General features: G+C 38.0%; 1 protein-coding gene across 7 annotated transcripts in view; it reads right to left on the bottom strand.

Moving 5' to 3' along the window:
- The window catches only part of AMPH (amphiphysin), a 221,793-nt gene that overhangs the window by 55,117 nt on the left and 152,414 nt on the right, over positions 1–14,262 (bottom strand). For all 7 annotated transcript variants that reach the window (XM_079151757.1, XM_079151756.1, XM_079151754.1 and 4 more), the window contains exons 8-11: positions 6,703–6,778; positions 5,960–6,042; positions 3,512–3,650; positions 2,227–2,355 (exon numbers count right to left, since the gene is read on the bottom strand). In XM_079151757.1, coding sequence (XP_079007883.1) covers positions 2,227–2,355; positions 3,512–3,650; positions 5,960–6,042; positions 6,703–6,778 — 427 coding nt within the window. The remainder of the gene's footprint in view (positions 1–2,226; positions 2,356–3,511; positions 3,651–5,959; positions 6,043–6,702; positions 6,779–14,262) is intronic.

A 14,262-nucleotide genomic window follows, 5' to 3' on the forward strand; every position in this document is an offset into this window, starting at 1 on the left:
CTGTGGTCCAGCTGCTGGAGCTAAGTTCCTTTTCAGATTTAGAAAAATGACAGATAGCCCCTTCTGTCTCCTTCTATCTCTGTCCCATATTTAACTAAAATGTATCAACCCTCAAATGTAGAACCCTCAACTGCACCCCCATAACAATGGCTCTGGAATTTGGATTTTTCAAATTTGGCCAGCAGCTAGTGAGTTATGAGAGGTGCTGGTAGAGAAGTGTCCTGGAGTCCATCAGGACTAGCAATGCCCAGGGAAGCAGTTTTACCAGTGATTTATGTCCTAACAGAGCTGTAGCCAGAGAATGGCTACTTTTGAAAGACACTTTCTCTCCCTTCCCCAACTCTTAACTTTTTCTGTCACTCTCATGCAACAACACCAGCAAAAGTTAATGCTCCCAGAAGTACTTGGAACCTCTCTGGGCATTTGTAATTTTCAAAAGTGCTTTGAGTTGTTTCCCGTCCCCCACCACCATCATCAAGGGTCCTTGTCGAGGAGCCGGCAAACCTCAAATAAAAAAACATTTTAAAAAGAAAGAACACTTCTAAACCTCATCATCACTTCAGAACTCGTCTGGGAGTCATGTTCTTGCCACTTCAGTTGTCTCATCTCCTAAATGGAGATGTCCTTACCTGAGTACACAGGCTTCAAGAGGACCAGAAACTCTACTTGTGATGGAATTGAGAGGATGCTCCTGGAGGGTCCAAGTAAAAGCACCTGAGTAAGGGTACAATTACCCTAAAGCATTCTCAATGGGAAAATCTTGTAGCAAGAAAGAAGAGTAGCAAAGACAAGGGCACAGTGCAATGTGGAAATCAACACTGCTAAAGCTTGGTGTGTCAGAGCGAATGGCCAGAGTTGAGGAAGATCATGTGCCCTAGGACAACCATCCCTGGAGGTAGAGCGTAACTACAGACAGAATTTGCCCATGCATCCATCAACATACAATTCCCCTCTCAAAGGAGCTGCTAAACCACACTTCAAACTCTAGTTAGCTCATCAAATTCAGCGTCCCATACAAACAACCAAGAAGGAAACAACAGCTCAGAGCACTGCACCCATTGACAAATGTTCTCAAAAGGGACGATAAATCATGATTTTCTATTGCACTGCTCCTGAGTGTTGACTTTCTGAGCTTCTTGTTATTGCTACTATCCCTGGAATGTGACTATAACTGGGATATTAAGCATAGTGTTGTTATCGATGTACTTAGTAAATGTAGTATCATGTTAGCACCTCTAACAAAATGTAAGTAGATTAGAGACAGGTCTGTAGGTAGCCATACTGGGGACATGTGCATCCAGGCCTCTTCCAAAGCAGCATGAACCCTAATATTCCCATTTGCTGAATCATAGAAATGATAGAAGCTTACGTGAAGAAGACTAAAAATTATTCACTCTTCTAATTTTATTTTCCTGTTCTCTACTAGGAATCATTATAAAAGAAATAATAGAAAACACAAACAGAAATTAGTATTTATATAGATATTCACTGAAATGCTGGGGAAGAAACAGAGAAATTGGAAGTCACTTGTGGTCAACCATCAGGGGTTGGTCTAGCCAATGATAGAATACTAGGGTTAAATAAATTTCTGCAAAGACACTATTATGACATAAAAACATGATGAAAATATTTATAAGTAGCATTCAAGATTATATAACAATACAATCTGAATTTCATGCATGCTGGAAAGTGCTCTACCACTAAGCCACATCCCTAGCCTATGAAAGGCAGGCTTCTGAGAGCAAGACAGGATATTAGAAAAGCACAAGGTAGCCTGAGGAAAAGGTACAAACACAAAGCATAGGAAGAAATATAAAAGTCAAATAAAAGAAATGGATTTCTTAGTGGCAATCACAATGCCTACAACCTCACTGAAATATACTCTGGGTGGGGGAAAGACTAAAATAGTCCAAAGCACATTAATGGGTACATCATAGTGACATGATTTCAGTGATCATGAAAATTCTTCATTTCATGCTTTTTCAATATTTTTCCAATTTTCTATGATAAGTACAATGATCTTAGTATAAAAAGTAAATGCATTGATATACTGTACATCTCCCTTTTAAGAAAGCTTTAGACACACAAAGTAATTAAAACAAAACTGCATGACAATTAAAATCATATTGCTGGTTCCACCTTCTGACACTTGCTCTAGAGCTGAGCTCTGAGAGTCCCCCACCATGGTACTTTCATAGACATGCCAGTTCTGTCGTAGGCACTCACCTGTGAAGGTGTTGTCACGCTGATTTCTGGAACAAAGTTGTCCTCGAAGAAGTTGATGATGTTCTCCTGCTGCAGCTCCTTCGTTGGGGTGACTTTAGGCAGAGGTGGGACAGGAGGTCCTTTCCTTGTCTAGGAAAATTAAATATAAACATTAAAGCAGACAAAGACGACAGGCAAGACAGGCAGAAATGTCACCTGAACAGAGCTCAATGGATAAACTGATCTTGGGTGAAACTCAGATCTGTGTATAGACATAGGCCTAACTGATTCAGGTAAAGAATGCTGGGTAGCTTTGATGGCTCTCTGGGCACTGACAAGCAATGGTCCAGTAGGAAAAACCCAGGCTGTCAGAGTCTGTTGATTTCAACACAAACACTCTACGCAGGGCTACAGGGTCCACGAGGTTAAAACTAAGCCAACACTTTTCTGACCTAAACTGAAAATGACTTCTCATTTCAGTAATAAGTTAGAATTTCAAAACTAAAACCAAGCAAGCTTTTTATTGGAATCAGTGAGATCAACTACAGGCAGTTTCCATTTCACTTTCCACTCTAGGATTTTGAAATAAGAACTGGAGATCTGTGACATATACCCTCTTATGACTTTCCTTGGTTTTAACCATATTCATGAAAACTTGAACTCTTAACCTGGGCTGGGAGCTTCAGATTTCCCTACAGGCATTTTATTTTCACCCAAAGTAGGGAAAATAAAGATGGTCATTTTCCCCTGACCCCTTGCAGTTTATTTTCAATCATTTGGTCCACACAATTTTTTTGAGTGGCTACTCATCCACAATATACTGTGAGTAACATATAAATGTGTGATACATATACATAACTGCTTTTCTTGGCAATACTTGCCCCAAGTATAATCTAAAACACTAAAAGGAGGTTTAACGGGAGAGGTAGATTAAATGGAGCTTTGAAAGAAAAATTCCTCTTTTTTTTTCTTTTTTGCAGTGCTGGGGCTCAATCTCAAGGCCTCATGCATGCTGGAAAATGCTCTACCACTAAACCACATCCCTAGCCCGTGAAAGGCAGGCTTCTGAGAGCAAGACAGGATATTAGAAAAGCACAAGGTAGCCTGAGGAAGAGGTACAAACACAAAGCATAGGAAGAAATATAAAAGTCAAATAAAAGAAATGGATTTCTTAGTGGCAATCACAATGCCTACAACCTCACACCTCAATTTCCCTAGCTGGAAACATCTCTTAGCACCACAAAATGACCCCAGAAGGGGGTCATCTCACATGACTTCTCTCCCCTCAGTGTGTGTGATCTCCTACCTGTGAAGGTGACCTGGGCCGTGCAGGTGCAGGAGATGCAGGCGCTAGTGTATGATTGGGACTGGCTGTGGGACTTGGCAGGGGTGAAGGCTCCTCAGGTGGCGACGGTGTTTTTGCAATGCGGAGAGGACCTGAATCACTGGATAAACACAGGGAATTAAGCAAGGGGCCTTTTGAGAAGCAGGACTCCTTTGACCAAGGGTTCTCCATGCCAGAGAAATCCTGAAGCTTAACAGGTACTGTTATCCTACTCCTCACTTCCAGGGTAATTCTGGTTATTAGTACAGGATAGTGATAACTGATATCATTTACTGTCCACTGTTAGCAAGACCCAATTCATATATTATCTCTTATCTTCACAACAGCTATGCACTATTGTCTCCAATTTACAGATATGGAAAGTGGGGCACAGAAAAGTTGAAAATGAATAAACTAAAAGCACTCAGCAATATAGTGAAACTGAACTTAGGTCTTGGTAATGCAAACCTCTTGTTCTTTTCACTATACCAAACAAACTAATGATTCTTTCAAACATCAGCTGAGTTAATTTAACCAGTTTCACTTTAGATCTACAAGAGGATCTTGGCATATCACAATCTATAGAAAAAAAACCTACTCATAAAATTATAAGTTTCTTATTTGCTGGGACCTTAGGAGAGTATTAATAAATCTTTTGTAAGAGTGTGCTTGCTGATAACATTTGGAAATAAATTCACTAATTATTTCTCTCTACACCTCATAAAACAATGACTCAACTCAGAAACCCTGAAAGGTGCAAACAGATCATGTGACAGACAAGATTCAGTGATGTTTACTGAGAACCCACCATGTTCCTAGAACCGGGCCAGATGCTTGGGTACAGCTAAATGCAATGACGAAGATGACACTTGGGACACATCTTATGCTAAGAATTTCTAAAGTCTACAGCTAGGAGAAGGAACAGAGTCTGTACCCTAAAATAAACAAGCACAAACACAATAACATGATCTACATATTTAAGGGCCATGGGAACTGGGTCCTTTAGAGAATAGACATGCCACATGATTGGGGCCACCTGCCAACAATCATGGCTTCTGACAGGAAACATAGCCCCAGTCTAGGCTCCAAAGAGATTCCACCGAGTTCACTCACCACCTCATTCTGTAGAGGAATGTTGGAAAAAAATGAAAGGAACATTCGTTAAGTGGCCATGACCCCACTTTCTCCTCACTTTATCTGATTCAGCAACACTGAAATTTTTGATGCATTTATCCCTGTCATTCTCATATAAGGAGGCAAGCCTTAATTATTTTTAATATACTTCATTTTTTAAATATCCAAAAGTCATTTTGATATTCCTATTATAATTCTTCCTTTGTTTCTAACCCAGTATTGAAGTAACCATATTGAAACATTACCTCTGCCCTTTTCTTGTGTCCTTTTAGGTAATGTTCTTTCCTTTAGAGAAGATACACTTACCACCCACTCGGGGTAGCAACTATAGCAGGGATCACAATTATGGTGAAATCAAGAGCAGGGAATGAGAAAACTAGTCATCTCCAGAGGAATCCGGAAACCTGCATATGTAGATGTTGGTGTATGACTATGTGTATTTCCAAAAATGCATGCATATGAGTGTTTTCACTGATGGATATCAAAGAATATAAATTATCAGGACTGCATTTTACTTTAGACACTTTTGCATTCAACAGTATCGTATTCTGTCTACTGATTTTAAAAGAAATGAAATCTTCAACCTGAGAATTTATTGGATTTACACAAGGAAAGCAAAGCAAGATAACACAGAATCATAAAACTGAGAGTGGAATCTTCTGACTTCTAGTCCAAGGCTTGCTAACCTGCATTCTCTTGAGTGGCCAGTGCCTGAGAAGACTGGGGGGAAAGGGACTCTGAAATCACAGGAGAAAGCTGTTGTGAAGCCAAACCTGGCAGACAAACAATAGCTATGTGCAATGAAACAATAACAGAACAGTGTATGCCAGATCAGTTGCAACAGAGTAAGATAAGCTGAGGCCTCGCCAACTTGTTTCCTTTCCCAAAATGCATTCATCATAGATGTCAGCAACAATGATAAGAATCAGTGCTAGGTGTCAGGAGTTTGGAGAATTCCTTTCTCTTACAGAGAAAGTAATGAGTGGGCAAGTAGATTATTTATTTATTACAATCTCACACTACTGCTCTCATGCTCTCAGGGCCCATATTAAGCAAAGAGAAGCAGCAAGTAATTTCTTCCGTGACAACAAGAACCCTCAAGGGGCATCCAAAGGCCTGAAGTAAATGTAAAAGCACAGAATTGAGGTGGGTATTAACCTTTGGATAGAAAGGCTCCTTTCAGTCTTCTATAACATGAATAAAATAGGGTAGGCTGGTTCACAGACTGCAGAAATTTCAACACGTCACATGTTGAAGGTGCAGAGGTGAACTCAGCTGTGATGAGTGATGGCCTACCTGGGAGCTCCTTGGATGGTGAAGGCCTTGTCAGCATGCTGGTCGCCCAGTTTTGTCATCACTTCATACAGTTTGTGGCAGAGCTAAGGGGACAGAGGCCACTTGTCTATTAGCTGCATGTCATCCTGGTGCCAACCCAGGCTATTTTCCCCAAGGGAAAAAAATTGTTTATTGAGAAACTAAGAATCTTATGAGAGTTAGGGTGGTCTTAGGATCACTGAAGTTCTGCTGATAGCCCCAATTTATGGGCTATCTTTAAAATCCACATCATAACTCAAATGAACTCAACATAAATAGTCTTAAAATATCAAAACATATTTTTCACTATTTTACATAGCCCAAAACAAAAGCTTATTAAACTTATTTTATTAGAAATAGTCATATAACTACCCAATTGAACTAAGAAAACTCGATCAAGAACGGAGCTGCTGTCTGAATATTTTGAAACCCATTTTTCATCATCTTTACATTCCATTTTTAGTACCACTTTACATTCCATTTTTATAAGCTAACTGAAAAGGAAAATGGGACTGTAAGGCTATAACAAATCCTTCAAAAGATATAAAGAATCATGTGGTCACTACAAAAAACTACAAATATTACAGAGGAGTAACACGCTACACCACAAGAAATATGCAAAAGGGTGTGAATTCTTGAGATAATACTATGCCATTTCATTTGCTTCCAAAGTAACCCTTCCTTTATTTTATATTCCATTTATAAAAATAATCATCATTACTTACCACTGCAATTTCCTTATGAAACTTGGCCTCAAGGCTGGAGACGTTTTTAAAAGTATTAACATAAAATCCAACTCGTCTACCATGTGGAAATACAGAGAGAGATAAGAGAGGGAGAGAATAGTTAGTGAAATCAGATTTATAAAGGCAATGAAACATATGAAAACTAGGTTTTCTTATTTTGAATAACACTGGATAAAATAAAATATTTAAAGTCTACCCAACTTTACCTCATCTGTTAATAAATAGGAAAACATATTTTGGTATCCAGCCTGGCCTTTTCTAAAATTCATTTCCAATTCTAGGACAGTGACTCTCAAACTTCAGTGTGCATCAGAAGCACTTGGAGCACTTGCTTCTGATTCAGCAGGTTTGGGGTGGAGACTGAGAATGTGCATTTCCAACAAGTGTCTAGGAGATGCTGACGCTCTGCTTCAGAGACAACACCTTTGGATCACCATCCTGAGAATTTGTTTGGATTTTAGATATATATCTTGAAAAGTTTTAAGATTGAGGTTATTTTCATTTTTATAAAACATAAATGGTCTTGGAATGGGTTGTACTTCATGTATGTATGATGTCAAAATATACTCTACTGTCATATATATCTAAAAACAACAAATTAAAAAACAGAAATGGTCTAGTATCAGTATTATATATTTGTACTCCCAACTCTGTGTAATAGAGGAAATAACAAAACCCATAAATTAATCCTAATTGCTCAGCAAAAGTAAGAGTGTCCTATCATTGAGCAATTGAGCAAATAAAAACACAAGTTGCACATGAGCAATATTTCAAATGTGTTTGTGAAAGGAAGTCATTGGAGAATAGTCTGAGACATGAGCAAAGTCCCCTCAGTTCTCATTTTTTGGACCCTAACAGTAAGTGCATCAGCCAGATGTAGATTCAGTCCAGAGCCTCCAGGACACCCCTCTGTCTCTAAATGAAGAATCTTGGGGATTCTATAGTAACTCAATCCTGCTGAATACATCTGACAAAATTACTACTTCAGTTAATGTACATTTGTTTCAATGACATTCTTAAAACTTACCCCAACATTCTACATAATTAGATTCTAAATCTCAATCAAGGATCAAGTAAGGACTTCAGAACCAAAAACACAGGTAGATCTAATAGTGGAACAACATACATCCAAAGAGTTTATAATAAAATTGGGTAATAAAATGTGCCTATATACAGAAGGTGCCCATATTCTATAGACAATGAGATAAAAGGACAGAAAAAAAAAATGAGAACTCTTGTGGGCTACATCTTGCAGTGAGTAGGATGTCCATAAGCAGAAGAGGATGAAGACTCCCTCCTTATCAGAACCAAGAGAAACAGTAGCTACCTAGGTAATTTTATATGCTGCCTCCTTTTATTTTCCTAACTATCTCCTAAGGCGATGATCCCCATTTGACCAGGAAAACTAAGACACAGGAGGAATAACTGGTCAAAGTCATGTCATTAGTATGTGGAGAAACTGTATGTGAACCCACAAGGAGGAAATGCAATAGAAAAAATCATGGAATCTTGACAAGAAATGCTGTGTAGCAAGAATTTTTATTTCTCTGCCACCAAACCCTGTGTTTAAATGACATGGTTTAGAATTTTAAACAAAAGCTCGAAATTCAATTTAGAGATTCAGAAACTAAATAATAGTTGGGTGGTAAATCTATCCCACCAAAAGAATTACTTCGTTTGTGGCACCTTAAATTCCTACCATAGTCCACTTTTTTAAACCCACAATCATTGTGTGACCCTGATTTCATGTTTATATTTTAATTGATTTCAAATCACAGACTTATTCATACATATGTGAGGATATACAGTTGGTTCTCCATATCCATGGATTCTGCATCCTCTGATTCAACCACAGATTAAAAATATTACAAAAAAGTAGCACCTGTACTGAATATATATAGACTTTTCTTTGTTATTATTCCCTAAAAATATAGCATATATATGTATGTATGTGCATATGTATATGTATGTAGTGATATATATATACATATATACAGTATTTTAATTGTATTAGAAATCACAAGTAATCTAGAGATGACTTAACATATATGGGAGAATACATGTAGGTTATATACAAACAATGCCATGTTATATAAGAGACTTGAACATATGTGGATTTTCCTACCTACAGGGGGTCCTGGAACTAGTTCCCCACAGATACCAAGCAAAACTATATATATTTATACACGTACATATACAAATGCATATAGGCATATATTAATAAGGAAAGTTCTGGCACAGTGTGTTTAGAGAGTAGTCAAGTACTAAAACGTGTCAGACCAGAGGTGGGGAATGAGAGTCTGGTAAGCAGAAGGTTCCCAAGGGTAGAGGCCCTTGCCGGCCTACAAAGCATATTTATTTACAGGCAATGGGCAGTGCCTAGACATGTTTCAGATATGGGGAAGGAGAAAGATAGTACCTGGATTAGAGGAAGCTATCCAACATGTCAGTTTGATGGGAAAGCAGAGAGGCCATAGGTTCCCTGAGGACACTGAGCAAAGGTAAGCCCTGCTCATTGTACTCTGGCAAAGAAATCTTCCTGAGGCACTTTGAGTGGCAATCCATTGACCCAGCCTAGAGCTCCAATCAACCAAGACAGTATTCTTAACACCTTTCCCCCTTTAGTCCCTCATCAAAAGGCCTATCAAAGTTCTGGGAGTATACACAATGGGAGGCTCAGGAAGTTTCATGAACTTACAAAGTAGTTGGAGAAGCACCCAGAGGGGCTTATTAATGAACATATATTTCATTCACAAAATGGAATTATATTGAAAGAGAAAGACGCAAATTACAAAATCACACGGGAGGGTTAAGTTACTACAAAAATCCATGTATAACTGTATGTCAAAAATGGGTGGATATGGCAAACATTTAAAGGAACCAAAAGAAGAGGGAGTAACAGGCCCTGTGCCAGCTGCAAACATCTATTAGAGCAGTTAAACAGGCTACCCAAAAGGATGGGTAAGATTTAAGTAAAAGGTAAGTACAGATGGGAGAGGGCATGATATTGAAGTTGATTAGACACTATAAATTTTTTAAAGTTTCACACTGTGTTAAAGCCCTGATGAATATCTATGATTAAAACTTTGTGCACAGCTTTATAATTTTCTTGAAATAGATTTCTTGCACGTACATGCTGGTGAAAGGGATGAGCAACAGAATTTTGATCTGTCAATCTGTTCCTAGCAGGCTGGGCCATTTACATAACCTTCGACTTATATGTAAGGTACACAATGGTATGCCACCTTTGTAAATTTGTTTTTACCTTATAGCACTTTATATGTAAGGTACACAATGGTATGCCATCTTTGTAAATTTGTTACCTAAAAGTTAGCATCTCATCAACTTTTGCATTTATATTACTGTAATTAAAGATAACATTTTTTTCTTTTATCTATTGCCCATTTGTATTTCTTTTTGTGAATCCCCTATTCATATTTCTAGCTTATTTAATTATTGATTTGCAAGGACCTTTCTATTAAGCAATGAAATGTGTATACATTAAGCAAAATATAACCCCCATTCCTCTATGCTTAAATTTTGTTTCTTAATATACAGCATAACTTATATTGTTATATCAATTATGGTTTAGAGAAATAGTTGGTAGCAGAAATACTTTATTTAGAATAACTAAAAACAATATGTTTTTGTAATACATTTCTTTGTAGAATTTATAAATTAATTAGTATGCATTTATTTAGAGACAAGTGTTCAATATTTGTGAAGTAACTTATCATATAGTGATTTTTTCCAATTTATAGAATCCGAAACTCTTATAAAACGTGGATTGTCTTTGATCAGGTCACTACTATAGCCTCAGCACCTAATATAGCACCTTATACATAGCAGTGAATATTCCACAGATGGAGGGATGGATGAATGAATGAATGAATGAAAAAGTCAAGGAATAATAAACTTGGCACTAGTTTCACTGAAAAGGCATACTCTGATGAACCTCTGGCCTATAAAAGACTAGCATCACCAGAAGTGAAATATACATACACAAAGAGTACCAGAATCTGGATTTCAATATTATCTACTTGGAACACATAGGTTTTTCATCAACAAAGAGCTGTGAGACACTACCAAGTCCCCAAAGGACTTCTTTGTGGCATTACCAGGCCCCTTCTGATTAGCTGTCAAAATTTACTTAATATCTTTATTTAGACATTTCCTTTTTCTTAGAAACAGTGGGAAGAATTGAACATTCTCCCTTCTACAATGCCCCAAAGGAAACCATCCCTTCCCAGACAGGATGTCACTGCTTCCCTGGGACCTCCTCCAGTGGAGATAATATCCTCTGCTCTCCCTTTTACCATGGAGATGGGGTGTAAGGAAGAGGAGTTTTTCTTCTAACTCTCCTCAAACTCTGAGGTCATTACGCTCCTGCTGCTGAAATGTATGATATGTGTATTAGACCTCTTCACAGCTCACTGGCATCCTCCCAGCTCACCCACCCTTCCACTCCACCCACTGAGCACAAGGGTGTTTGTCCCGGATTCCTGCTCTCTCCTTCACCCAATCCTAACACTAACACAGCAGACCTCACTATCCATGTGACTACTCACCCCAAACACAGTGCCCCAGCTCATGACCTCAACACCCCAAATACTCATCCTGCCATGACCATGGCACATCCTAGCTCTTACCACCATTCACAAATACTCCACCTCTGAAATATGGCAATCCAGTGACACACTCACTAACCTAATTTCCTAGGCCATGAGACCCCTCATGCCTTCATTTCCATCCACCTGCTGACCTTTCTGTTAGCATTTATGAAACCAATGCCCATTTTCCTCCAGTTCCAGCCCCTGCTCCTGTTTTATCAAGCTTTGCCCTGTGGCAGAGTCCTCAGTGGTCTCAGGACAGTTCTATCAACACTCTCACTTCTTATCCTTATACCTCATGTGTCTCATATATATTCAGTGCCAACCCACCTCTGCCACTTCCACTACCATCTTCTCAAAATGACAAAAGCTATTGTTCATAGGATTTCTTCATCCCATCAACCTCTCTACAACTGCCATCACTAATTCTCATCCATCATAGGTAAGATACATTATCACTGCTTCCTCACTTCCCAAAGCCTCCAATGCCTATAATTAGCTCCTGAGCCCACTATCTACTGAAACATCTCTAGAAGTTCACCAGAGGCAATACATCTGCTTAATCTCTCTGCATATGATATTCTCAGCACTAGCTCATTTTAAATATTCTCTCCTTTCTTAGCTTTTTATGATACCACTCTTCAGGACTCCTGATACTTCTCTGATTATCTCTTAGGTTTTTTTTGAATTCTCCTCTTGTGCACATCCCTTACATATTGGTACTCTCAAAGTTTCTGTCTATGGCCCTCACCTTTCCACCTTGCCATATGATCTTACCATCTATCTGATCAACTTTCACAGCATCGTTACTATCTGAACTCCCAATTCCTTTGTGAGCTCTAGACTTAGCTTGAGAAATATATCCTTTTAAACTTCCTAATGATTCTTGAAACTCGGCATAGACAAAAGGGAACTTAGCATTTTTTCCAAAGCTTCCATTTCTTCATATATTGCTTATGTCTTGGAGAGATGCCTTCTTTACCCATTCAAACTACATACTATGTCACTCTCTATTAAATTAACTTGTTTTATTTTCTTCATTGAACTTATTGCCTGACATATGTTGTTTTATATATGGGTAACTCCTTTTTCCCATCCTTCAATGTAAGCTTCAACAAAACAAAAACTTTCAGAGCAGAAACTATGGTGTTTAAAAGAGCACTTGGCACATAGTAGATAGTCAATAAATATTTGCAAAGTGAATGGCAACAGAATCTGGCCTCTGACTCTCGCCTATTTTCTCACGACAAGCCCCTTCTAGACACTCTCGCTCTGATTTCATGCTATGTTAAACCAATTACAGTTCCATGAACCCATAGATATGCTTCAATCCCTGCCTTTAATCATGCTCCTCATCATCCTAGAATATCTTTTCCACCAATCACTGGCTTTATTCATTTTTTAAAAATGGTAGCTTAAGTCTTCCCTTTGGAATCCTTCTTTCTTTGTAATTTTCTCTTTCATCCCCTATGAATTACAAACTCCTTTAAAACATACAAACCTACTCTAGTATTTTTTTCTTTTGAAACTGAACCTACATGACTCTCTAACTCATGGTTAATTTCTCTTCTCCTTTACATACCAAAAATTTTTGAAATAATTTTTCATGCAAGGCAATAATAGAGGACTAGAAGAACAAAAATGACATAAGACATACAGAAAGGAGTTATCAAAATGGAAGACATAAATGCCACTTTATCAGAATCTACATTAATGGTAAATGGACTAAGCACACCAATCAAAAGACAGAGGTTGGGAAAATGGGTAACACACACACACACACACACACACACACACACACACACACAATGAACCAACTTAATATTGTCCACAAGAGGCATATTTTAGATTCAAAGATGCAAATAGGTTGAAAGTAAAAGACTAGGAAAAGATGTACCATGCAAAGAGTAAGCAAAGAGCTATAAAAGGATGGTCACACTTCACTTCCATCATGACACCATAACAAAAAATTCTGTCTCCTCAGATACCACAGAGCTATAATAATATCTCCAAAATAGATCAAATGTATTAGTAGAGAGAAAGAAAGGACGTTGTAGACAGATAAAAACAATGAAGAAAACACACCAATTATAATAAATATATATACAGTCAAGAACACAGCCCCAAAATACATGAAGTAAAAGTAGACAGAAATGAAGCGAGAAATAGATCCAACAGTAGTTGGAGAGCTTAATGTTTCCGTTTTAATAATGAATAGAACAATGAGACAGAGGATAAATAAAGAAATGCAGGGCTTGAACAACACTGTGACTCAAATGGACCTAGCAGATACATACTGAACATTCCACTCAACTTTCTGAAGGGTTATGAACAGCTTGATGCAGGATGTCAAGCATTCATCACTTAATACACGTTCATTACTGTGTGTCCAGTACTGGGCATTTCACCATGGGAGGCCCAGAAGACTTAGGTATTAACTTCAATTTTACAGTTAAGCAATATGGTTGGTAAAAGAACATCAGAATAATGAAAAATGAGAGATTATTTCCTTTGGTTGCCATTTAGTTTCCCAAAGTTAACAATTCCAAAGATGTGAGGCTGGGAAGCCCAGGAATGACAGTACCAAAAAGAGAAATGATGTTGAAAGAATGAGTAAATTCAGATGAGCAATGAGATAATTTCATATGCTTCACTTTGGGTAATGGCTGGACATTGAGGTAGACATTTCCTACAAGCTAGCTTTACAGTAAACTAGCTAAAATTTGGTTTGGTTATTCAGTAGTTCAAAAGCCAATACTGTCTTTTATCAGCCAAAATTTGAGAGCACTAGGGAAGAACCTGGAAATGGACAAACTTTGACCATGACTCTCAAAATAGCTATGGTTTTGGAGGATAGGTAGAAAGCTCTAGAATTTGTATATAGGATGGTGTTATGGTTTGGAGAAGAGTTATACCATAAAAGTTCCTG

This window comes from Sciurus vulgaris (assembly GCF_902686455.1).
Source record: "Sciurus vulgaris genome assembly, chromosome: 8".
In the NCBI taxonomy this organism is placed as follows: domain Eukaryota; kingdom Metazoa; phylum Chordata; class Mammalia; order Rodentia; family Sciuridae; genus Sciurus; species Sciurus vulgaris.